The 24,302-nt window shown below is 45.7% G+C and overlaps 1 protein-coding gene across 1 annotated transcript; it reads left to right on the top strand.

The window, feature by feature from the left end:
* The first annotated feature begins 2,366 nt into the window (after positions 1-2,366).
* Positions 2,367-22,673, top strand: LOC128341709 (H-2 class II histocompatibility antigen, E-S beta chain-like). The gene is made up of 6 exons (XM_053288137.1): positions 2,367-2,515; positions 4,550-4,828; positions 9,554-9,841; positions 11,274-11,384; positions 11,966-11,989; positions 20,859-22,673. The coding sequence occupies exons 1-6, from the start codon at positions 2,422-2,424 to the stop codon at positions 20,870-20,872; spliced, it is 810 nt and encodes a 269-aa protein (XP_053144112.1). The 5' UTR covers positions 2,367-2,421; the 3' UTR covers positions 20,873-22,673.
* The last annotated feature ends 1,629 nt before the right edge of the window (positions 22,674-24,302 follow it).

Raw genomic sequence — 24,302 nt, 5'->3', positions numbered from 1 at the left:
GTCACCTTGTCTTACACGCCATCTTCCCGCCTCCTTCCCCAGCCGGAGTGCCCTGGGCTTTGGCGTTCTCCGCGCGTGAGAAGAAGAGCCGGCGGCGAAGGAGAAGCGCGAGGTCGCCACACCTGGAAGCCAAGGGCGGCGATCGCGCCGGGGCGAGCTGGCAAGGGGACGGCGCGCGGGCGAGAAGGTAAGCGCAGCAGCGATGGAGCGGGAGCGGGGCCGGCGGCGGTTCCCCACGGGGGTGCGACGAGACTGCTGCGATCGAGTCCCAATCATCCCAGTAGGGCAGCGGAGAGAGTTGGGGCTCTTCAGAAAGTCTGAGGAGGGCAAAAAGGCTCGTGCGGAGTCGTGGGGTGGCCAGTTCTACGGGAAGGGGCGCAAGGCTGCAGCCCGCTGGGCTTGATCCTTGGCAGAGCCGCAAGAAACGACGTGAGGGGGGAGGGAGAAAGACTGCCTTTGGGAAATCAGAAGTGTGTGTGTATGTGTGTGAATGTGAAAAACAGGATGTGAAGCTTTTGAAATTATAGGCAGCAGCCAATACGGTTTGCATTTATTTATCCTTCCCTGGATTAAGAGTTGATCTGGAACAATTAAGCACTTTATAATACTTTATGGAGTGTGAAAAGCCTTTGTTGTTTTTGTTGAGCTAGGGTTCCCCCGCCTGCCCCACTTTGAGAGAGAAAGGGGAGGCATTAGTTGCAAAATCCCACCTTTGCCTTAAATTTTTAAAATTTGTTTGTTAAACACACACACACACACACACACCCCACCAGGAATGTGCTACTTATTCTGTGTTGTTGTTGTTTTGTCTGTTTGGACATTAAGAAGCAAGAATGCCATATTAGTAAGGGGTTGGTTGGTTGGTTTTTTACGTCAATGAAACTTTCTGCAGAATATAGGTTCATTGATTTAGGACATAATCCAGCCAGAGATGTGCCACATTTAAGCCTACAGTCCTATGTACATTACACAGAAGTAAACTATGTTGAATTTAGTAGGAAAATGTGCATAAGACTGGGTTATCATTTCGCCTCTCTCGTTATGCACTGCCGCGGACAGGGTGCAGACTGGGGGAGGATAGAGCAGGGGGCTGGCTACTATCACTTGGTTGAAGGGGGGAGACACAGGACAACAAATCACTAATATATAAACAAGATGATGGCTAAATAAAGAGAATCACCACATTAAAAGTTGCCTCTTTGCCCAGTTAGCAGGGGATTCATCAATGCATTTTCCACTGATCCCAAAAAATAATATCCAGTGATCACATTTCTTAAAGTCCCTCAACCACAGATCACAATTTCCAATTCATTTTATGGTGTAAATAGTGCGCGGTTTTGGAAAAGGGGAGTCTTTCTTTAACAGTGGGAGAATAAGGAGTCTTTAGCACTATCACCCTAGTCCCTCGAATTACTTTGGAGTCCTTGGTTTTCGTTTTGTTAAAATACAGTCACTCACAAGGGAAAGTCAGGAACAGAACCAGGGCGTGAGGGAGGGGCATCATAATCATAATCATCATCATTGCATCATAATTCTGATGTTTGAGATACAAGCCAACTTCACAGGGTTGTTGTGAGGAAAAACCTAAGTATGTAGTGCATTTTGAAAGTTTTGGTAATTTTTGTAATTTTAAAATTTTTTTAAATAAAAGTTTTCTGAAACGTGTCAGTCAGATGTATGTTGGGGGGCGGCGGGGGGGGCGCGGGGGGGGGCGCAATCTCAGTGCTTGCCCCGGGCGCCTTTTTCCCTAGTTACGCCTCTGCCTCTAGCTACTGGTTCAACTGCTGGGACAGGCCCCAAACCCAGCACTAAGGTGAGTCACATTAATGTGGAACATATAAAATAAAATTAAATTAAAGTTAGAAATCAAGAACTGGAAGAAGGAGACGGAGGTGAAAGATGGAGGTGAGGGAGACTGATAGGCACAGTCTGCAACGCGGGAAAGCGGGTAACAGATGACCTGCTGCAGGAGGTTAGTGGGAAACAGTCCTGTAGGGGCATCTTCTGTCCCTACTTGGAGAAAGAGAAGCCACCTCATCCACAGGGTGATCTTTCACCCCTTTTGAGTGGGGCAGCAGGAGCCCCCCCCCATGCAGATCACTGCTTCATGGAAGCATGGAGTCCCCTCTGATCAGCCCTCGTCTAGCCTTCCTATGCACTCCCTCTTGCTCGCGCTCTCTCCCTCTCCTCTGTCTGGGGACTTTTTGTCCACAGAAGACACTTTCTGGATTTCCCTGCCTGGTGACTGATGATGCTGCCTCAGCTCTGCAGCTGATTGGCCTCTCATCTGGGCAACATCCAATCCCCAGGGCAGAGGGGCAGCACCCTGGCAGGATTTGTCCCAGGACCAGGCTAAGAAAGTCCCACTCTGGAGTTTGGTGGGGGGCAGACACTGTTGGTCCTTCTTTGTGCAGAAGAGGCATGATGAGATCTGCGTTGGACTTTGGGGTCCTGCTTGTGACGATGGCCGGCCTGGGGGGCTTCCCTCCCCAGGTGCAGAGCGTGGGGCCAAGAGGTAAGTAATAACAGAGGAGCCTTCTGGAGCAGACTCCTCCCAGGACGATCCTTTCCTGAAGGGAGGCCGGATCCCCATTTGGGACCCCCAACTGGAACCCCAGATTCCCCCCCCCAGCCCTCTTGCAAGAACACATGTCTCCATGCAGTAGCCCCTTCTTTGGTGCTAAAATGACACAGAATCTTGTGGCACCTTGAAGACTATCACATTGATTCCAGCATCAGCGGTAGAGGGGTAGAGGCCACTTCAGGCCAGGGAGGGCATTAAGGGTCATCCTCCGTGGACAGCTAGATTTCTACCTGGGGGTGGAGCGGGAAGGGTAACAAGTTTGTGGAGCAGAAGAGGCACACCCTGAGGTGATTTTTACCTGTTAAGAGAGGAGGAGAGGGAGGATTCACCACAGCACTGACTAATCCTTGTGCTAATTGATTGACTAATTAAGTGCTGTCAAGTCGGTGTCAACTCTTAGCGACCACATAGATAGATTACTTGGCAGCAACACCTCCCTGCCCCGTCCCCCCTTCCTATGGCCACAACTACCTTTTCACACTGACTCCTCCCTTTCACAGCCACCACCCGAGTGTTGGTTTCCCTTTCAGCTGAACTTGTACCAAGGGGGGGGGAATTTATTCCTGGGGCTCCCCAAAAATTACCTTCAATCTTATTGACATATTTTAACATTTGCATGGCTCTGGTAGTACCTGCAAATAATATATTCCCAGTGCAGTTTTCTTTGTGAGCATCTTTCGAACAGCCTTGCTAAAGGGACACTCTCAATTAAGACTTATCTGTTTGGCCTGGCCTTCCAGGATTTTTACATTGTTGTAAGGGTTTTTTTTAAGGGTTTTTAAATTGTTTTTTAACTGATTGTTTTATGGTATTTTATATTTTTTGCTTTTATGGTTGGCTGGTTTTAACTGTTTTTGTTTTGCTTGTAAACCACCCTGAGCCAAATTAGGAAGGGTGGTATAAAAAATAAATAAATAAATAAATAAATAATACGGGGCCATGATTTGGCTGGTCCAGGGACCAAGGGCTACCTGCACCCCCATTTCTCACCTGCATCCATAGGCCTCACTACTCCCCCTGGGAATAATGAGGGCCGTGAAAAACCTGGCCAAGCTCTGGGGGGCAGCAGGATCTTCTCTTCCTATACCAGGGAAAATTGTTTCTTACCAGAAGGGGGTGGGTGGGAGAGATCAGGCTGGATCTGAGAAGGGACCTGTCTGGAGTCAGCCCTGGGATGGTGACATTGTAAAGCATGCCTCTGAGCATGCATGAAGTGCAATGCACATTTTCCTCCATTGCCACAAGGGATTATTCCATTTTCTTTTCACAACACTCCTGTGAGGTAGGTCAGACAGAGTGTGCATGTCTCCCACTGGCCCCACATCACTCAGGATGGTGTCTGGCCAGGGGGCGCTCTTCTGCCTCCAAACTGGCATTGTGTTGTTACTAAGAGAGTGCCTTTTGTTACTGAGTGGCCATGCTTTGATCTTGGAATCAGTTTGTTTCCCACCAGTCAGGTCTTGTGGTTATGACTTGACCTGTCATCTTTCCAGCAGTGGTTTCCTCTGTTACTGATTAAGCTGGACCCTTTTTTGCCTCAGAAGGCTTCTCCTCCTCCTGAAGTTCAGGGGCAGCAGAGCTCCACCTGAGCAAGGCGCTTTGCAAAGGAGGTTCCCCCGCCCCCCTCCTAATTCCTCCTAGATTATTTCAACGCCTGCCTCACACTACAGGCTGGTTGCTGGCCGGTTGGTCAAAAGTCCCGGAGAGGGAACCGGCTGGAACCTCTCGGAGCGGGCGCTCCTGTCCTGTTGGGTGGTCGCGTGGTGTTGCTGCTGCACTGACCCTTCCAAATGCGGCGGTTCCTTGTTCCTGACATTATATATCCATCTCTCCCTGACTTGGTCAAGCTGGCTGGAATCCTCCTGGGGGGGGGTCTCCAAGCCCCCTCCTCCTTTTGCCCCCCTCCTCCCCTCCCCCACTGCCCCCCCCTGCTTCTCATGGCCCCCCTCCCCTCCCTCCCTGCAGAGCACTTCGTCCACCAGTCCAGGGGCGAGTGCTTCTTCACCCCCCTCAACGGGACCCAGCTGGAGATCCGCCTCCTGCACACCTGGATCTGGGGCCAGCAGGACATCGTCCTCTTCGACAGCCGCCTCGGGGAGTTCCGGGCCGTCACGCCGCTGGGCGAGTTCGTGGCCAAACAGTGGAACAGCGACAAAGCCTTCCTGGAGAGAAAGCGGCACGAGGCGGACTCCTTCTGCCCGCACAACTACGAAGTCGACGGGGCCTTCGCCCGCGCCAGGAGTGGTGAGCCCAGCAGGGGCCGGGCAGGGGAGGCGGGGTGCGGAGAAGCCCCCCCGGGTGGTGGTGGTGAGGGGGGTCCCTCCCAGGACTGCCCCCTCACAGCCCCGAGGCATGGCGGGGAGGGGTCCGCGTGAGGGTGGGGGAAACTGTACGGAGCGGGGGACAGCGAGGCAGCTGTGGTCCAGGGTGCCCTGCTGGCAGTGCCGGTGGATCTGTGGCCTCCCATGTCGGGCAGCAGCCATCTAGGAAGATGTTGAAAGGCATCATCTCACACTGCACGGGGGAGGAGGCAATGGCGAACCCCTCCTGTATTCTCCCGAAGACAACCACAGGGCTCGGTGGGCGCCAGGAGTCGACAACAGCTCACTTTTCCTTACTACCAAGCCCTCGAAGCAGTTCACAACAAAACAAAAATTTTAACACATTTAAAACATATATAGAATTTAAAGTTAAAACAATCAATAAAATTCAGCTAAGACACCTATTAAAAGCTTGGCTGAAGAGAGATGTCTTCAGTTGTTTCCTAAAAACCATCAGGGATGGAGCAGCTCTCATCTCAGCAGGAAGTGTGTCCCACAGCCCTGGGGCAACTACAGAGAAGGGTCGCCACCAGATCAGCCGGTGGCACCCTCAGACAAGCCTCCCCTGATGATCTCAATAGGCGGCAGGGTTCAGAACGAAGAAGGTGTTCTCTTAAAGAATTTCCAACTTCAGTTATCCAATTGCAGCTAGAAAATTGACAGTGCCCCCTTGTGGCAGCCGATGTGCAATGCACACATTTCCTCACTTGTGCATCCACCCCTGTCAGGATCACTTGCATTTGCAGCACGATTCCTGACCAAGAATCTTCTTCTCTTCCCCCGAGCACTTACAAAACAGAAGGAAAATAATGTGATGCTGAACCGAAATGTATCCTCCTGAAAACACACAATTTACGCTCCAATTGCCCATCCTTTAAAGCAGTTGTGAAGGGCAAAGACTTGTCAAAGCAAAGGATGATTTCTATGCCCGCCTGTATCTCTGTGTAAAAGTTCTAGAAATGGATAAAACACATCTCTAGACAGTAAATGTTACTGCCCTTTAAAGCATTTGCATGTAGAGCAGTTCTTAAGCAAACAGAAAAATGATAGAAGCACAAACAGGCCACTATCACCGTGATGTTAAATATGTAAACTAATTTTGTAGAGTACTACATTTAGTTTGCATACAAAAAATTCTTCTTTTAATTAATTTAGACTCATTAGGTTGAAAAAATGAACCATATACAAATACCACCAATATGTAACACAAACAGTGTATACAATTATCACATTAAAAGTATGTAAATATGTCTTATATTGCTCTCCTTCTACCATGCTGTGTTAAGGCTCGTCTCTCAAATCTTCAAAGATAAAAGAACATAAAGGTAGGTTCGTACTAGCAGCAGTGTAGATTCTTATAGAAGACTGTGGCTAGAAAATAACAGCTGAAGAGCTGATAAACTTATCTTCAAAAGTTAGAGAATGATGAAAACATCCTTGAGAGTGTTGTAGTTCTCTAATCTTGCTGGAAGCACAGGCGGGAAAAGTATTAGAAAATGAACCTAGTTGTGACAAAACTTCCGGATAGTGATATTGTTTCAAAATTAGTTTACATATTTCACATCACAGTGATAGTGGCCTGTTTGTGCTTCTATCGTTTTTCTATTTGCTTCACTCCCATGATGCCCGTTTTGGATATTTAACTGAGCAGTTCTTAAGAGCATGCAAGCAGCAGCCAGGCAGTACCACCCCAATATCTTATCAAAACATTTTAGAACAATTTCCTGGTAAGCAACAAAGCAAGAAACAGAACAGATTATAGGTTAGTATTCAACATAATGTCTAGCAATCCTAAGGATGATTTAGGTTGACACACAGGAGAAGATTAATTCCACACAACTTGGAAAACTCAGGTCTGTGGTGACTGAGAGGCAGGACTCCAAATCCCCCATACCGACAAGAGTTCCCCCATCTGTAGAAGCTCTTGTTTCTCGCCAAGATTCCTCAGGACACCCTCTTCCTGTCTTGATTGAAAATGTTTATATACTACTTTTCAACAGCAAATCAATAAATAAATCTGTGTGATTTTCCCAGCAAAAGGCATGAGAAGATGGCTCCCTGACCCGAAAAGGCTCGCAGTTTAAAGTATACGATCATGCGCGCTCTCTGACACACACACACGTCACCAGCCACTGGGAGAGAAACTGCTGAGCTGAAATGGGCGGGCTGCTCCCCTCCAGCTGAATGTAAGAGCCGCCACTTTAAAGGTGCTTCTGGCCCACTTAGCAGCTGGGCTTATTCACAGACAGCTGGCCCCTTCTCCAGTGGTAAACTCAGAAGTGCAGGCGCTCACCATGACAGCTCCCACAGCCACACCCATGATCCATAGCCACACTCTCTATTTTAGAGACCAAGAAAATGAACTCTCTGTGTTCATATTTTTAAATGTAGTGGTGCTGTGTTGTGTGTAAACATGAATGCTGTTGCTGTTTTTAAAACTCTTTGAAAAGAAACCTTTCCAGAGTCTACTGGACAAAAGCAGCACCACCAATCAGTTCTGTTCTGAGATGGTGATAAAAATGAAGCACTGAATAATTGGGTAGATGCCCATCATGACAACTTCTAGTGGTTTCATTCTGTGGCCTCCCAAATTGGGTTGATTCCCACATTCTGGCTGGCGGCCTCTCTGGCCCTGGTGTCCTCAGCAGCATGCTGAGTTCTTTGCCGCGGATCACCATCTCTCTCTAGTTGCTGCTGCCCCAAACAGAGCTCATATTTTTTATATGAACAGCAGCAGTTCTCCAAGGTTTCAGGCCAGAGTCTTTCCCGCTCTCCCTGGAAATGCCAGGGGTTGAACCTAGGACCCTCTGCATGTAAACCGTTTAAACAGATGCTGTACCACTGAGCGATGGCCCCATCCCCATAGGAAGTTGTCTTATCCTGAGACATAAGAACAGCCCTGCTGGATCAGGCCCATGGAAGCCCATCTAGTCCAGCATCCTGTTTCACACAGTGGCCCACCAGATGCCGCTGGAAGCCACAGGCAGGAGTGGAGGGCATGCTCTCCCTCCAGGAGCAGAGCCACCCCTGGGCGAACAGATTAAAAGGACCCGGGCTGCACCCCACAGGGGCCATGCCCCATGCCCCTGCCCCACCCCTGCATCTGATGTCAGGCACAGGGGGGTGGGGGTCCATGGCGGGGGGTAAACATGGGCCGCCGCTGGCCTCCCTATGGGCCAGCCTCTCTCCTGCTGTTAGTCAGAACATGTTGGTCAGAAAATGGGTCCATCTAGTGCAGTATTATCTACTCTGACTGGCAACAGCTCTCCAAGTTTTCAGGCATGAGTCTTTCCCAGCCCCACCTGGAGCCTCCAGGACTGAATCTGGGACCTTCTGTGTGTAAGGATGCAGATGCTCTTCCGCTGAGCTACGGCCCCCTCCCCTGAGGGCAATATCTTACAGCGCACAGATGTAGTCTCCCTTCCAAATGTAAACCAGGGTATCCCCTGCTTAGCAAAATGGGTAATTCATGTTTGCTGCCATAAGACAAGGCCATACCCGCCCTCCTCTGAATTCAGGTGCATTCAATGGAGAGGCAGCATAGTGTAGTGGTTAGTGTTGAACTAGGACTGGGGGTGGGGGACACCAAATCCATGTTCAGCCATGACTCCTTGGATGACTCTAGGCTAGTTTTTTTGTGGTTGTTGTAAACTACATTGAGCTATGCTGGATACCACGGTGTGTGTGTGTGTGTACACAGACATGCATACACATTTTTATGCATGTGCACACCCAGCTCAGCTGCTTTGGTCTCCTGTGGGGGGGAGAGATAGAGCAGTTGGGCAGAGTCTCTAGCAGCTGCTCTCCTGCCCCTGCATCCCTCTTGTGGCTCTTCTGCTCCAGATTGTAGTCCCTGGAGCTGCTTTTTAAGAACAGCCCCTGCTGGATCAGGCCCATCTAGTCCAGCATCCTGTTTCACACAGTGGCCCACCAGATGCCTCTGAGACACCCACAGGCAGGAGCTGAAAGGGGCACACCCTCTCTCCTGCTGCTACTCCCCCGCAACTGGGATTCAGAGGCATCCTGCCTCTGATGCTGGAGGTGGCCTATGGCTCTCTGACTGGTAGCCGTGGATAGAATACACACACGAAGACTGGGAAAGGGGCAACAGGGGCACCTTGGGAGAAGCAAGGGGTGGTTGTGGTGGAGGGATGAGCTTTGTGGCTAGGACTGACAGGGAGCCAGATGGATGATCTGTGGTGGTGACTCATCCAGGTGTGGGGGCAGGAGGGGGGAGGGAAATGAGCCGCAGGTGTGGCTTGTTCCCACTCTTCTTGCTCCCATCCCTGCCTCACGGTCCCTCACCGGGAGGGTTCACATGGCCATGTTAACTGCAGGCATGCAGGCTGGTCATTCATCAGCTGGGGAGACCATGAAAATGACCGGCCTGCTTGCCTGGGGTCAAGGCAGCAACGGGACACGGTGAGGGAGAGCGAGGCATCCGGGATAGGGGGAGAAGAGTGGGAAGAACCCACACCTGCAGCTCGTTTTCCTCCACTCTGCCCCACCCAGACAGGCTGTCACTGGCTATCTGGGCTGGAGATGGGGGTTCTCTCCCGCTCCCTCATTTGAGTCCCTGAGGCTCTCTCTGACCCTTGAGTCAAAGGCTCTCTCTGACCCCCCCATCTTCTCACTCCCCCCCCCCCAGTCCAGCCCCAGGTGACGATCATCCCCACAGACTACGACCCCTCCTCCCTCAACACTTTGCTGGTTTGCTCCGTCACTGGCTTTTACCCCTCGGAGATCGAAATCAAGTGGCTGAGGAACGGGAAGGAGGAAGGCGAAAGCAAAGTGGCCACCACCGACCTGATGAGGAACGGGGACTGGACCTACCAGATCCACGTCATGCTGGAAACGCACTTGGAGCGCGGAGACCTCTACGCCTGCCAGGTGGAGCACGCCAGCTTAAACGGCACCGTCATCACCGTGCAGTGGGGTAAGAGCCCGGGGGTTTCCCCACACATTGACACCCCACCCTGGATCCTTCTTCCTGGGCTTCTGCAGCAGAGCCAGACATCTGCCCAAGGGACCATCTCTTTGCCATGTCCTCCCGGGACCCCAAGCAGAAGCCCATGGGGCATGTGGGGCGGGGAACTGGGGGCTAGAGGTGGCCAAGACTAGGAGGTGGGTCCATGCTACAGATGCAGGACTTTGGATAGCTCCAAGCAGACATTAAGGACCTGAGAAGAGCCCTGCTGGGACAGATCCAAGGCCTCATCTCTAGTCCAGGATCCCATGAAAGGAAACTAGTAACAAAAGGTTAGAAGAAAGCAGATAAGAAAACATCAAGTAGAGGAACAAACGGAGGATCTTGGATATTGAGCACCAAAATGACCTAGGTGCCACCCCACAGACCACCACAAGAGGGTGCCTTGGCGATCTCAGCCGGGAACCAGACACTTATTGATTGTCACTCTCTCCATCCAACCATCAGAGAGTGTCCCTCAGAGCACAATATGATGCCTTACCATTGGCAGTTTCTTATGGGGAATTTCTGAAAATCCCCATAGCCAATAGGATCTACCCTTGTGGTTCAGGTGAGGTTGAATATGTCCACCATGCGTTGCTATATTGTTCCTTTTATAAATGACAGTTGATGTGATCTTAATACTCCCTTGCTATTAGATTACCCTGGCCGAACTGATGAATTTTATCTCACACTCCTCCTTGTAGACAAGAAATCTGTCACACTCAAGGTTGCTAAATTTTGTGCATCCACTGTTAAGATCCACCAACAATTAATTTCTACCCTTTAGATATTAGCATAAAACGTTTACTTTGTCAGTGTTTTGTGTAATAGATTTCTTGTCTGAATATTGTATTATTTGTTGTATTTACGGCTGATCTATGATCGTAATAACGTTATTCATTCATTCAAGTAAAGGAAAGATAAGAGGAAAGCAAGGAAGATTTCCAAGAAGCAAATGAGGCAGGAATAGTCCAAGCGAGAAGTAGAATTGCAGGAGCAGAACTTCTCCTCCTCCTCCCCCAAACACTTCAGGATGGCCAGGAGAGCTCCTCCTTTTATCTCAGAGTCCTGGCTGCCTCCTGGGTCCTGCTAGCCAAGGCCTCCGTGGGCTAAGGATTGATTTACTGAATCAATCTTTACATTCTTCCTTCAGGGAGCCTAGAGGAGTGGATGTGGTTGTGTTTCTCCTCACAACCACCCGGTGAGGCAGGCTAGGTTGAGAACGAAGTGACTAGTCCAGATTCACCCAGTGAGTTTCATGACTGAATGCGGATTTGATCTTGGGTCTTCCCAGTCCTCATCCAACACCTGAACCATGACACTATGCCAGGAGCAGGAAGCAGGTTCCAGGCCTGCCCTTTCTCACTACCGGCTGCTGCTGTTGCTTCTCTCTCCATAGACCCACAATCAGATTCTGCCAGGAACAAGATGTGGACGGGGGTCGTGGGGTTTGTGCTGGGGCTGGTCTTTTTCCTCCCTGGACTCGTCCTTTTCCTGAAGAATAAGAAAGGTGACTGGAATGCCATTTGTGGGGGGCAGGGAATTGGGGCCTGGCCTAAGACCCACACACACACCTTTGTCCCCAGGGAAAAGGCATCAGCTTTTGGGGGTGGTCCTAGGAGGTCCCTCCAGCTGTTGCAGAAATGGGCAGTGTTTTAAAAAGTAATTGGAGGGCCCAAATGGCCCAAGGAGGCTGGAGGGACCCTGGATTCAGTCCCAGGAGGCTTCCATGGTAACAAAGGAAGCATCCTTTTCCAGACAGAGAACTTGTACCCAGGTGTGTGTGTGTGTGTGTGTGTGTGTGTGTGTAAAGGAGTGGGGGAGAGAGATGACAAGGGGTCATTCAGTTGGAACTTCTGGATGTCTTCTGAGAGAGAAGTATTTATTCCCTTTCCATGCTCCCCATGAAGGGAGCACTTTATTTCCAAATGAATCTCTTTGTGGGATGCAGCAGATGATCTTTCCCCACACAGGATCGTTCCTCCTTGTCCCTTAGTTAGGAAATGTGCCCCTGATGGTCCGGAGAGGGGGCCGGGTGGGGCTGGGAGGGGATGATCCTGGTCCTGATGGAGTCTTTTCTCTCTCTTTCAGGACGGGGCATTCCACAACCTGCAGGTAATTTCTCTCTCTGCCCTTTCCTCTTGTTCAAATAGCCCCTGGCTGCCTGGGATGCCCCTGTGGTATTTCTGCCTTTTTTCCAGGCACAGACTCTACAGGGCAGGAAGGTCCTTCCAGTGCTGGGCATTTTGTTTTTGTTTTTGTTTCAAATTTTTATTAACTTTTAACAATAATAGTAACCATAACAATCATAATAAACACAGTTACAAGTTGACTTCCCACGCACCTCTTTTTGTGATACCGACTATAAATTTTACCCTTATTGTAATATTAATTTAAAAAGAAAAACACAAATTTAAACCTTCCACCACCATTAATCTGCCCAACCTGCATTTCAAATTCTGCTGTAAGATCCATAGTAGGAAAATAATTCTTTAAATAAACCAAAAAAGGTTTCCAATCTTCCTTGAAACGTTCTAAACTTTGGTCTCTGATCAGTGTTGTAAGTTTTGCCATTTCTGCATATTCTAAAGTTTTTATCAGCCAATCTTATTTTGAAGGCAGTTCGTTAGTCTTCCATTTCTGTGCATATAATATTCTGGCCGCCGTAGAAGCATACATTAAAAAAGTTAAATTATTTGTAGAAATTGCTCCTTGTGTTATTCCTAGCAGGAAGAATTCTGGCTTCTTAGGAAATGTCACTTTAAATATCTTCTTCAATTCATTATATATCATGTCCCAATAGGCCTTGGCCCTCCCACAGGTCCACCACATATGAAAAAAAGTACCTTCAGTATGCCCACACTTCCAACATTTGTTTGAAACATTTTTATACATTAATGCCAGTTTTTTAGGCGTAAGATACCATCTATACATCATTTTGTAATAATTTTCCTTCAAAGCATAACAAGCAGTAAATTTTAAATCACTTTTCCATAGCCTCTCCCACGCTGCCATTTCTATATTATGTCCAACATCTTGAGCCCATTTTATCATAGTTGTTTTAACCAATTCCTCTCTAGTCTCCTCCAAAAGTAGTAATTTATACATTTTAGAAATTAATTTTTCATCGTCTTGACATAATCCCTTCTCAAAATTCGAAATCTGATCTTCAAATCCAACTTCAAGGTCTTTCTTATACACCTCATTTAACTGATAGTACTGAAACCAATCTCTAACCACATTTTGTAATTCAGTTAAAGATTTTAACTTACAATCGTTTCCATGAAAATACAACAGATCTCTATATGTACCCCCAGACATCTGCATATTTACTTCTTTACGTGATAAAGCTTCAATCGGGGATAACCATAACGGAGTTTTTGGTTCCAACCAATTTTTATATTTTAACCATACCCTCATTAAACTCCTTCTTACATAGTGATTCAAAAAATCTTTATGTACTTTAGTTTTTTCATACCATAGATAAGCATGCCATCCAAACCTTCTATCAAATCCCTCCAGATCAAGGACTCTAGGGTTTCTCAATGTTATCCATTCCTTTAGCCATGTCAAACATACAGCATCAAAATACAACCTTAAGTCTGGTAAGGTAAGGCCACCCCTTTCCTTTGCATCTGTTAAATTCTTAAAATTTATTATTGGTCTTTTCCCCTGCCAAACAAATTTAGTTATATCCTTCTGCCATTGCCTAAAACAAGTCAAGTTATTAATTATAGGAATAGTCTGAAAAAGAAATAACATTTTAGGCAAAACATTCATCTTCACCACTGAAATTCTTCCCATCAAAGATAAATTCATTTTAGACCATCTTTGCAAATCTTTTTTCATTGAGTTCCATGTTTTAACATAATTATTTGAAAACAGCACAGAGTTATTATTTGTTAACCAAACTCCCAAATATTTCACTTTCTTCTCCACTTTTAACTCACTTATTTCACCAAATCTATCTTTAATTTTCTGATCAATATTTTTAGTCAGAACCTTAGTTTTAGTCTTGTTTATGTAAAATCCCGCCAACTGGCCAAATTGCTGTATCTTGTCCAAAAGTCTTTCAATCTTATCCATTGGATTCTCTAAAAATAACACAATGTCGTCTGCAAAGGCTCTCAATTTGTATTCTTGTCTCCCGATTTTGGGACCATGTAATTCATCATCTTCCCTAACAGATCTACAAAGCACTTCTAAAACCAATATAAAAAGCAATGGAGAAAGTGGACAACCTTGTCTAGTCCCTTTTTGTATTCTACAATTGTCTGATAATTCTCCATTTACAATAATCTTGGCATATTGTTCCGAGTAGATAGTTTTAATTGCTCTAATGAAATGTTCACCGGCAGTTATTTCCTCTAATAAACCCCACATAAACTGCCACGAAATATTGTCAAAAGCTTTCTCTGCATCCAAAAAAATCATTGCCATCTGTTTTTCATTATGTTTTTCATAATACTCCAATACATTCAAAACTCTTCTAACATTGTCTCTCAGTTGTCTCTTTGGCAAAAAGCCAGCTTGATCCTTATAAATAAAGTCTCGTAGTACCACTTTCAGTCTTCTTGCCAAAACCGCAGCAAAAAGTTTATAATCATTATTTAAAAGTGATATTGGCCTATAATTTTTGACTAATGTTAAGTCTTGATCTGGCTTTGGGATGATTGTAATATTTGCATATTTCCACGAATCTGGCATAATCCCTTTTTGTAAAATGTCATTCATAGTCCATTGAAGAGGTTGTAAAATTTGATCTTTGAGTGACTTGTAATACAAAGCTGAGAGTCCATCTGGCCCAGGGGCCTTGTTGGGTGTAGCTTGATTTATTGCTTCTATTATTTCCATAACTGTTATTGGAGCATTCATAATTTCTATTTGTTGAAGAGAAAGTTTTGGAATATTTTTAGTTCTAAGAAACTGCTTAATTTTTTTATCTTCTACTATTTTGCCTTTATATAATTCCGAGTAATATTTGAAAAATTCCATCCTTATTTCCTTTCCATTATAAGAGAGCCCATTTTTAGTAAATATTTTAGATACAAAAATTTTCTTCCTCTCAAGTCTAATTTTCCAAGCTAGCAACATGCCTGATTTATTTGCAAATTCAAATGATCTTTGCTTGATATACTTCAGATTTTGCTCAAGTTCATTTGCTATTAGCATAGAGAGTTGTTGTTGTAAGATCTTAATAGCTTGAGAGATCTTCTTCTTATCTTTAGTCCATATCAATTCTCTTTCCTTTTTGGAAATCTGCATCAGTAGTACCTCTCTTTTCAATCCTCTTTGTTTTTTAAAATATGCATTTTGCTGTATGAAAAAACCTCTCATAACCGCTTTGCTTGCATCCCAAACAATTTTGTTATCCAATCCTTGATTTAAATTCAATTCAAAATAATCCTTTAACTTCTTTTTGGCTTTCTCAACCACATCTGGTTTTTTCAAAAGATATTCATTCAGTCTCCACCTAAATGAGGTCACTCCTTCCTTCTTCCATGCAAAACAAATCGAATTATGATCTGAAAATGTCCTAGGTAGAATGTCCATTGTTTTCATATGAGTTATAATGGTTTGGGATGTCCAGACCATATCTATCCTGGAATGTGACTGATATCTTTCCGAAAAGTAGGTATATTCTTTTGCATTTGAATTTTTAATTCTCCATAGATCATAGAGATCCATATGATCTACTAATTCAAAAAATGCTTTAGGAAGTTTACCTTGCAAATTCTTTTCTGATAAATCAGATTTTCTGTCCAAAACTGTCGAGACAACTCCATTAAAATCTCCCAATAAAAGCAAATTAGCATTTGATAAATCTGCCATCTTTTGATCCAAATAGTTATAAAATTCAACTTTCCTTTCGTTAGGGGCATAGATTCCAATTATCACTGTTTTAATTCCAGATATTAAAACTTCCAATGCTAATATCCTACCTTCTTCATCTTTAAAAATCAATTTAGATTCAAATTGTTGTTTGACATAAAATACTACTCTTTTTTTTTTTTTTCTTATCTGAAGAAACAAATTCTTGTCCCAGGGCTTTATTTACCAAAAAATTTTGATCATGTTTTCTAATATGAGTCTCTTGTAAACACACTATATCCAAATTTTGTTTCTTAAGAAAATGGAAAACCCTGTTTCTCTTAATTTTTGAATTCAGACCATTTATATTCCAAGATAAAAATCTGTAAGTTCGTTTATAATCCATATAGAGTGACTTAAATTATATGTTTATGAAGCTGGATGTTCAGAAGATAAGTCTTTTTTGTATTTCCGCCAGAATTCTTGTGCTTTAAGGAGCTCATTGAATCTATTCCTCTTGCTCTTTTAGAAGAAGGAGATTCCCTCTGGTAATTCCCATCTAAAACGTATTCCTTTACCATTTAATGCATCAACCAAAAATTTGTAATCCTTACGTTTTCTTAAAATTCTGGCTGGAATCTCTTTCAAAATTTTTATCTGATGAGTTTGAATTGTTAAGGTTGTAGTAAAGTGAGCCTGAATGATTCGCTCTGCTATTGATTTGGTGGGAAAATGTACTATGCAGTCTTTAATTAATTTATTTCTTGTTGCAAAATCCGAGTTTAGATGAAAGGCTGTCTCAATCTGGGCATCCATCTCATCAGCCGTAATTCCCAAAAGTGATGCAAGTTCCACTCCAAGTAATTTCCTAATGTTCTCATTAGGAATTTCAGGAATTCCCCTGAACCTTAAAAATCTCTCTTTTTGTCTTAGTTCTAACAAAGCCATTTGATCCAGTAATTTTTCTCTGTCATCTTTCAGTGATTGCACATCCTTTTCTACAACATCAACCCTTAATTTAAATTCTTTATTGTCCTGTGCCAATTTTTTGACAGTCTCATCAATATTTGAGGTCCTATCATTTATCTCAGCCATATTTTGCTTCATTTGGGTTACATCAGAAATGACCTGTTTGAGGTCGGTGGCATTTGATGCCAGGGCAACTGCGTTTGACTGCAAAATTTGTTTCATCTCAATCAACGTTTGGTCCATGGCTGCAGCTACTTTAACTTCCCCTGCACCTGTATCTGGAAGTGAAAGTTTCCTTGCTTGTATATGTGTCTGGCTTAGATGAGGTTTCTCCCTGCCTTTCGTAATGACATGAAGGAGTTAAAGAAGAAAATTCTTTGCCCAAGTATGTTTGTCCTTGATCTCAAAACAGAAAGTAAAAACCTGAGCTTGTACTCAAGTATAAACAATTCTGCAGCATATCAGCGGCCGTCAAAACTTTCTCACGGTAGTGTGGAGTATCAAAAAAAAAAAAAGACAGCAGAACGTTTCTTCTTTAAACTTGAAGAACAACAATCCCCCCTGATAGAATTCTTTCCAGATATTAAAACCAGCAACTTAAGTTTCCAATCTTAGTAGTTAACAAACAGAAGAAGAAGGAAGGAGGGGGGGGGAGTCCTTTCTTTAATTGTAATCCAAAAGAGAACTTGCAGGCTTATCTGCGACGGCTTTCCCAGAAACGCAGGAGAATTCATCAATCACTGAGTCACTAAAGAGGTGAACTTCTTTGAACTTTTCGCATTAATTATATCCAAGCCAAAGAGATTGTCCGCTCAGCAGCTTTAAAATTCCTGAGCAGGAGATTAGCAAAGATGGACCCCCTTTCCCTGCTGGTAAACTTGAGACAACAAATCACGCTCTTCAGCCCGATCCACGTATCAAATTACCAGCATATGAGAAGACGTGGGTTATCTTGAATCAAATCCTTTGATCTAGGACGATGAAGGGAGGATTTTGAAGCCTCAAAATCCTCTTTTTCTTCCTGCTCAGTCCTCCTTTGTCAGAGAGGCAGCCACTGCGTTGGCGGTCCCAACCGGAAGTCAGTGCTGGGCATTTTCCTTAGGAATGGGGAGGCCGGGCTCCCCCCTCCCCTGCCCCGATCCTGCCCCTGGAACTGTTTCTGTAGCCTGTGGGAGAATTTACCACCTCTCAGGCTGTCAGGGAGGCTTCCTCTGCAAGAGCCAGTGAAGAGAAGGCTCCGCCATGGAATCCCGTCGCAAGAATCTTTCCAATCAGCAGCCCTTGGATTTCTTCAGTCTGTAAAGTTGTTTACTTGTTTCAGCCAGAATCTCCCTCATTCAAACTAGCACTTGGCGGCCGGCTATTTAGTGGTAAATTCGCCCCTTGATTGGCCGTGAGTCAAGAAATCGGGCCCTTAGACTGGTTAATTGCAGGGGTCCGTGTGGAAAGTAACAATGCCCCCCACTTTCTCTCTCTCCCCGCTTCATCCCCCTGCCTCTTCTTCCCCTCAGTAGCAGCACACACAGAGCCCACAAGTTTGTGAGGAGAAAGAAAATGTGCACATACTTCAAAAAAAGAAAGAAAGAAAGAAGCCTTATTTTTCTCTCATGCACAATATAAACATTTCTGGGGTATGTCCCTGGGCTGCAATCCTGTGCTCACAGCAGTTACTTGGGAGTAAGCTCCAATGAGGTCATTTAGGCTTTACTGTAATCTGTAAATTGAATTTTTTGCTGGTATTTAGGAGAGCCCTAAAGACCGATCTATTCGGCCTCGCCTTCCAGGGTTTTTAAATTGTTTTAATTGTTTTCCTTAAAATTGTTTTTAAGGTATTGCGTTATGTATTATAATGTATTTATAAGGTTTTGAATAGTTTTATTTTTTAGCTGTGTTATCGTATTTTAAAATCTTGTTTTCGATTATGGATAGATTTTAATTGTTTTTTGGTTCTTCTAAACTGCCCTGAGCTATTCTGTAAGGGTGGTCTATAAATCCAACTGATGATGATGATGATGATGATGATGATGATGATGATGATGATAGGAATAAACTGCATAGAATTTGCTGCCATTCTATGCAACATTGACTTGAGAGGATCCTTTATCAGATTTGAAAATGAAGCCAGGTAAATCCCAGACCTGTCCAAAGAATGTCTGCTAAGGATCTCTCCTTTCAATATCACTACCACCACCCCCCGCGGGAAAAAAAAATTAAAAAAATTGGCAAAACACAAAATAACCAACCAACAGCAAACAAAAACTGGCCGCACTAGGGCTATAAGGAGATGCAACTATTGGCCTGGTTTCTAGGCTGCTGCTCATAAATTGAAGGCAACAATCTTAGACTTCTTAAAAAAACACAAAGAAATGTTTCTGCATTAAAGACGCACATTTCAGACAGGATAAATCTGAAGTTGTTCTACGAGTCATCTCAGCTTCAAAGCCATGTTTTATTTGGAAGCCAGAACCCTCCCTCCCTCCTGAGGAGTGAAAGAATAAGAGAAAGATAATGGAGTTAGCAAGAGTCTGTCCTTCAAATCCCAGAAGAAGCGGGAAGAAAGGAGAGTGGCTGTTCATTGGCTGCTAAAAGAACTCCCCAGAGGAAGTGCATGTCCATCAGTGTTCCCTCTAACAGGGATTCCCAGATGTTGTTGACTACAATTCCCATAACCCCCAAGCAAAGCTGTTGCAGCTGGGGATGCTGGGAGTTGTAGTCAACAAGATCTGGGAATCCCTGTTAGAGGGAACACTGCCCTCCACCATATCCCAGCCCTTCCCAACCCCATTCTCTAGATTTCTGAATGTTGCTAAGATTTGCTAGTGACATTTTTAAACAGAAAAAAAGGAAAAGAAAAGAGCTCCCAGCAAATGCTGGAGAAATCCAATGCCTTCTGTGGGCTGGATTGGGTGTTGACTGAGGAAGAGGAGAAGGGAAGGCTGGCTTCTCTCTGGAGAGGGGGAGGAAGGTAGCCAGGGCCCCTAATGGTCCTCAACTCTATTGCCTGCAGACTGAGGACCCCCATTTTGCACAAAGACACCCCCACCCCGAGAGTCTGCTCAGCCTGCTTAGAAGGATCCTTGGAAATCAGATGACTGGGCTGGCCTTGCTTGCTGGCTAGAATCGGTACTTGTAAGCAATTGTGACTTCTGATTGGTTAGGGGCAGGGCTGAGCCCCACCCATCCTTGGGGGAGAAAAGAAAGGCACATCCTGATTGGTGCTGGGGCACTAAATAAACACTTTGGGCAATCATTTTGTAATTTATTTATTATTTTTACATTTTATATCCCGCTCTTCCTCCAAGGAGCCCAAAGCGGTGTACTACATACTTATGTTTCTCCTCACAACAACCCTGTGAAGTAGGTTAGGCTGAGAGAGAAGTGACTGGCCCAGAGTCACCCAGCTAGTTTTATGACGGAATGGGGATTTGAACTCGGGTCTCCCTGGTCCTAGTCCGGCACTCTAGCCGCTACACCACGCTGGCTCTTGTGTTCTCTCTATTCCCCCCCCACCACCACCACCACCATCTGTGTGCAGAATGATTTGAGTATGGTAGGTAGTTCATTTGGGAGCAATGAAACCCCCTGAACACCCTGAGAGTGTTGAGGAAATGGCTTTGCAAAAATATTTAGAAAAAAGACAAAGAGCCAACGCCATCAACAGGGACGGGCACAGAAAGAGAAGGAGGAGAGGAAGAGATGGTACGTTTGGTAAGAGAATGTGGGGCTGGCCAGAAGGAGGGCAACACGCCCCCCCCCGTGCCCCAAATGAGGGGCCTCCTCTGCAAAGGTTTACCCCATTTTGCCTCTTCTCATCTCCCTCCTGTCCTGCAGTGCAATTAGGGAAGGCAGTGAGCTTCCTTCAGCAGCCGATTGTGCCCCCTCCATGCATCCCCTCACTGTGCCAGGAGCTCCGTTCAAGGCTGATACCAGTTGGCTGAGCAGCCTGCCCTTAAATGCCTGGTGCAGTTCTTGCTCTGAATGGCCAGGAGATGGCGATGTTGCTTTCCCTGACTCTGCTTTAAGGAGCAGTTTGATGGGAAAAAGAGAGCATAAAGGTGGGAATTTTCAAGGCCCTGAACACCCACCCTCTGGTATGCTAGAGCTGCTCCCCACCCCCCAGCTTTGGCAGGGCTGTTTCTGCCCTTTCTTCACTTTTTGCACCCCACAATCAAGGCTTTCTCTCTTCTTTCTTCCCTACCTGCAGGACTTATCAGTTAGACTTCACAGCTCCAGCTGGATCCCCCCAAGTGAAGAAGCATTTGTGTTCTTCCTTGCCAGTGGACACCTTTTCTTGCTTGGAGGATGCAAAGTTCGGAGGCAGCACAGGAAGAACAGAAAAGGACTGTCAGATCCTTTTCTCATCTACACTCCACCCTTCAAAAACACTGTCGCTTCTTTGCCTCTTATTTCTCTGGGGGTTTTTTTGTATGGGAGGTGGAGAGAAGCCCCGTGACGTCTTTGCTGCATTTCATCTTGTCTTTTTGCCAGTGGAGACTTTTGCACATGTCTGGTCCAGATGGCCGCATCCTGCACTGAGCCTTTCTCGGGGAGTCTGGACTCTCCCTTCAGAGCCATAGGATCTTGTGGCATTCTGAAGACTTCCTCCTGGGCTTTGAGATGCCACCAGTTTCTCTGCTGGTTTTGCTGTAACAGATCAACACAAGGCCATCTCTTGTGGGTTGTTCCTGCAGCTCTGGGAGGCTGGATGGCAGGGGTGGGATTTGCTGAGGGCTGCCTTTCTTTCAGATTCACAGGTATAGATTACGGTTTTGATATTTATTCTAGCCACTGGCCACCGCTACAGTCATTAGGACAGTGTTGTGCACCACACCTTTTTACACAAGAAGCAAACCAAAACATAAGTAAATTAGGTCAGCACTCTGTCAGCTAACCCTCTCCTTATCCCAAGTACAGTCACTGCTGTAACAAGGTTAGAGGATCCTGTGTTCAATAATGGACATTGGCCGCCCTTTTTCACTGTGCCTCTGGTGCCACGGAAATATTTTACATTTTTTATTCGTTCTGGATGGCCACCACTACCCCCAACACAAAGGTCCCCACCCCCCACCCCGCAGCAGCTCCTTGCTGCACCCTCTCTTGCTGCCCTGCTTGCTCCTTCCGCCCCACTGGCCAGCCAACTTGCACAACGAGGAGGGGCTGAATGGCCTCTATCCTTGCTCAAGTGAGCAAAGAGGCCACTCCACCCCTTACTGCTTTGCAAGTAGGCTGGCCAGAGGGGCAGCAGTGGGCAGCAAGAGCAACGGCAGGCAGGGAGGCCAAAGCAGTGGTGGATGGGTCTGTGAGTATTAGCACTCTCGGGAGGGGGAGGAGCAACAGTGGTGGTGGTGATGGGAAGTAGCAGGCAGGAAGGGTGAGGGGGAGCAACAAAGTGTTCCCTCCAAGTGACTGTGGGAAGCCTGTGTTTTTGGAAGATGTCTGCCCGATGAGAGTTATGCCACCCGTCCCAAAACAATGAGCTAAATGTAAAGAAAAGATTTTTCTAATAAATCACCTTCTTTGGAAATCTCCCAGAATCTGTTCTTGTCCCAGATTGGCTGATGTGAGGGGTGAGAGTGTTGAGGAGAGTCTTATGGGTCAGTCTTGGCTCTGTGGGTCCAGCCGTCTTTGTGTCCCGCACTCTCTCTTTCTTCCGGATCCAAAGATAATTCAGTAGTTCACTGGGAAATCTGCTCCTAGGCAGATGCTAGAGGTCTGAAACTCCCCTTTCCTAGTTTGTTTTCCCTTGTAGGGCGGGTGGAGGTCAATTCCCCAGTTGTCCCCATAGACACTGATGATTCTGGTTCCAGGGACAGAATCCTTCCCCCACCTGCTAGCTTTAGTTGCTTGGTAAGAAATCAGTTAAATGTATATAATCATTTCAGTGGCTTATTTGATCATTGCAATCCTCTTACATTGCCCAGTGTCATCTGACTCATTTAAATGCAGCAAGACATTGCACAGCACAGCCTTGATGTGAGATTATTTCTTCTGAATCGTATCAATAAAGTGTTTTTCCCCAGCCTCTGTCACCTTAAGTGTGTTCTTCCTTGAAATGTAGTGTCTAAAAAGTGCCAGAATTGTAATGATTGGGTAGAGTATGGGTAAAAGTGCTTCCCAAAGAATGAGAAGAGACATTTTTGCCCCAGGAAGCCTGCAAAAGTCTCTTTAATTTTACCCCCAAATCAAGGTGCAGCCTGAACTAGTGCGTTCTACTTACTTGGCAGGGGTGGGGGGATTCAACTTTCATTTTTGGAGTAATTAGCCTCTAGAGTCCCCACAGAAACAGTAAAATCAGCAGTGGGTGCACATCTGATCAGCAGTTTTGCTCACTAAGAGTTCTGAAGCCAGAGTTGTGTGTCAAATCCTGGCAAGTTCTAGGTAGTGAGTGGCTGGCGTTCTAATACCCAGTTCTCTATCATGTGAACTGCCTGAATGTCTTGAAGCTATTTCCAAAACTGCATTCAGATCACTCCTGATAATGGGGCCGCAGGGGCCCCTAGCTATCTATCTATCTATCTATCTATCTATCTATCTATCTATCTATCTAATTAATTCTCCAAGATGGGCCATGTGTGGGGACATGGTAGAAAGGAGGCGATTGGCTGACAGAGTTTGCACCTGATTGGGCCGTGGGGATTCCATATGCAGATAGGGAGGATGAGCCCTTGGCACCATGGTGATTGGGCAGTGGGGATTCCCTGTGCTAGGGGTGTGCATTTTGGAATTTTCTTGTTTTGATTTGTATCCGAATCGAAACATCCCCGTTTTGTTTTGTGCCCAAATTTTCTGAATCCGAATCAGCCCTGTTTTGTTTTGTAGCCAAATTTTCCGAATCCGAATCGATTTGGATTTTTAAAAAGGGTCCCAGGGCAAAAAGAGTGGGTGGTGGTAGTGTCCAATGGGTGGAAGCTACCACCCAAATTTCAAAGGAATTAGGCAAAGGGTTGATTTTTTTTTGGTGATTTTTTTTAGAGTTTACACATCTTTAAGAATTTTCCCATAGGGAATAATGGGGATTCCAGCAAATGTATCGCTTCAAATCAAGGGGAAAGGGATGACCCAGAGCAGAGTGTGGTGGGTGGTAGTGCCCAATGGGGGCAAGGAAACTTCCAGAATTATTTCAAAGGAATTGGGCAAAGGGCTGATCTTTTGTGATTTGTTGAAGTTTACGCGTCTTTAAGATTTCTCCCATGGGCAATAATGGAGGTTTCAGCAGCCCCATAATTCCACTTGGGGGGCACTGGGGTTGCACAGAGCTAGGGGTTGTGTAGTGCACATAGGGTGCCAACCACCCCCACACCCACAAGCCTGTGGGGTACTGGGTTTTGTTGTTTCTGGGGTGTTCATTGTAGATTCTCTGGTAGCATATGAGATTTTCAGTGAAAAACAAGAATCCACTCTCATATGCTACCAGAGAATCTACACTCCAAACACCACAGAAACAGCAGAACCCAGCACCCCATAGGTTAGTAACCCTTCCCCTGGCCAATGTGGGGTCAGTAAAGAGTGGGAAGAAGCAAAAGAGCCAACAGGGAACAAGGAGGGAATTGTCAGCAGGTCAGCCCATGATTTAGGTCACTGATCTAAAGGAAGGGTGGGAAATTCAAAGAGATGTCAAACACAAAATGGAGACTGACTCAGAGATCAC

Source organism: Hemicordylus capensis, chromosome 2 (assembly GCF_027244095.1).
Source record: "Hemicordylus capensis ecotype Gifberg chromosome 2, rHemCap1.1.pri, whole genome shotgun sequence".
NCBI classification, from domain to species: Eukaryota; Metazoa; Chordata; class Lepidosauria; order Squamata; family Cordylidae; genus Hemicordylus; species Hemicordylus capensis.
Note: the sequence above shows the minus strand (reverse complement) of the source record. Positions and strands in the feature narration are given on the sequence as shown.

Excerpts from the sequence above, each read along its gene's own strand:
- LOC128341709 (XM_053288137.1), top strand. The coding sequence starts at position 2,422 with ATGATGAGATCTGCGTTGGACTTTGGGGTCCTGCTTGTGACGATGGCC. Across the intron at positions 9,842-11,273 it reads CGTCATCACCGTGCAGTGGG|ACCCACAATCAGATTCTGCC; the intron begins GTAAGAGCCCGG and ends CTCTCTCCATAG. Across the intron at positions 11,385-11,965 it reads TTTCCTGAAGAATAAGAAAG|GACGGGGCATTCCACAACCT; the intron begins GTGACTGGAATG and ends TCTCTCTTTCAG.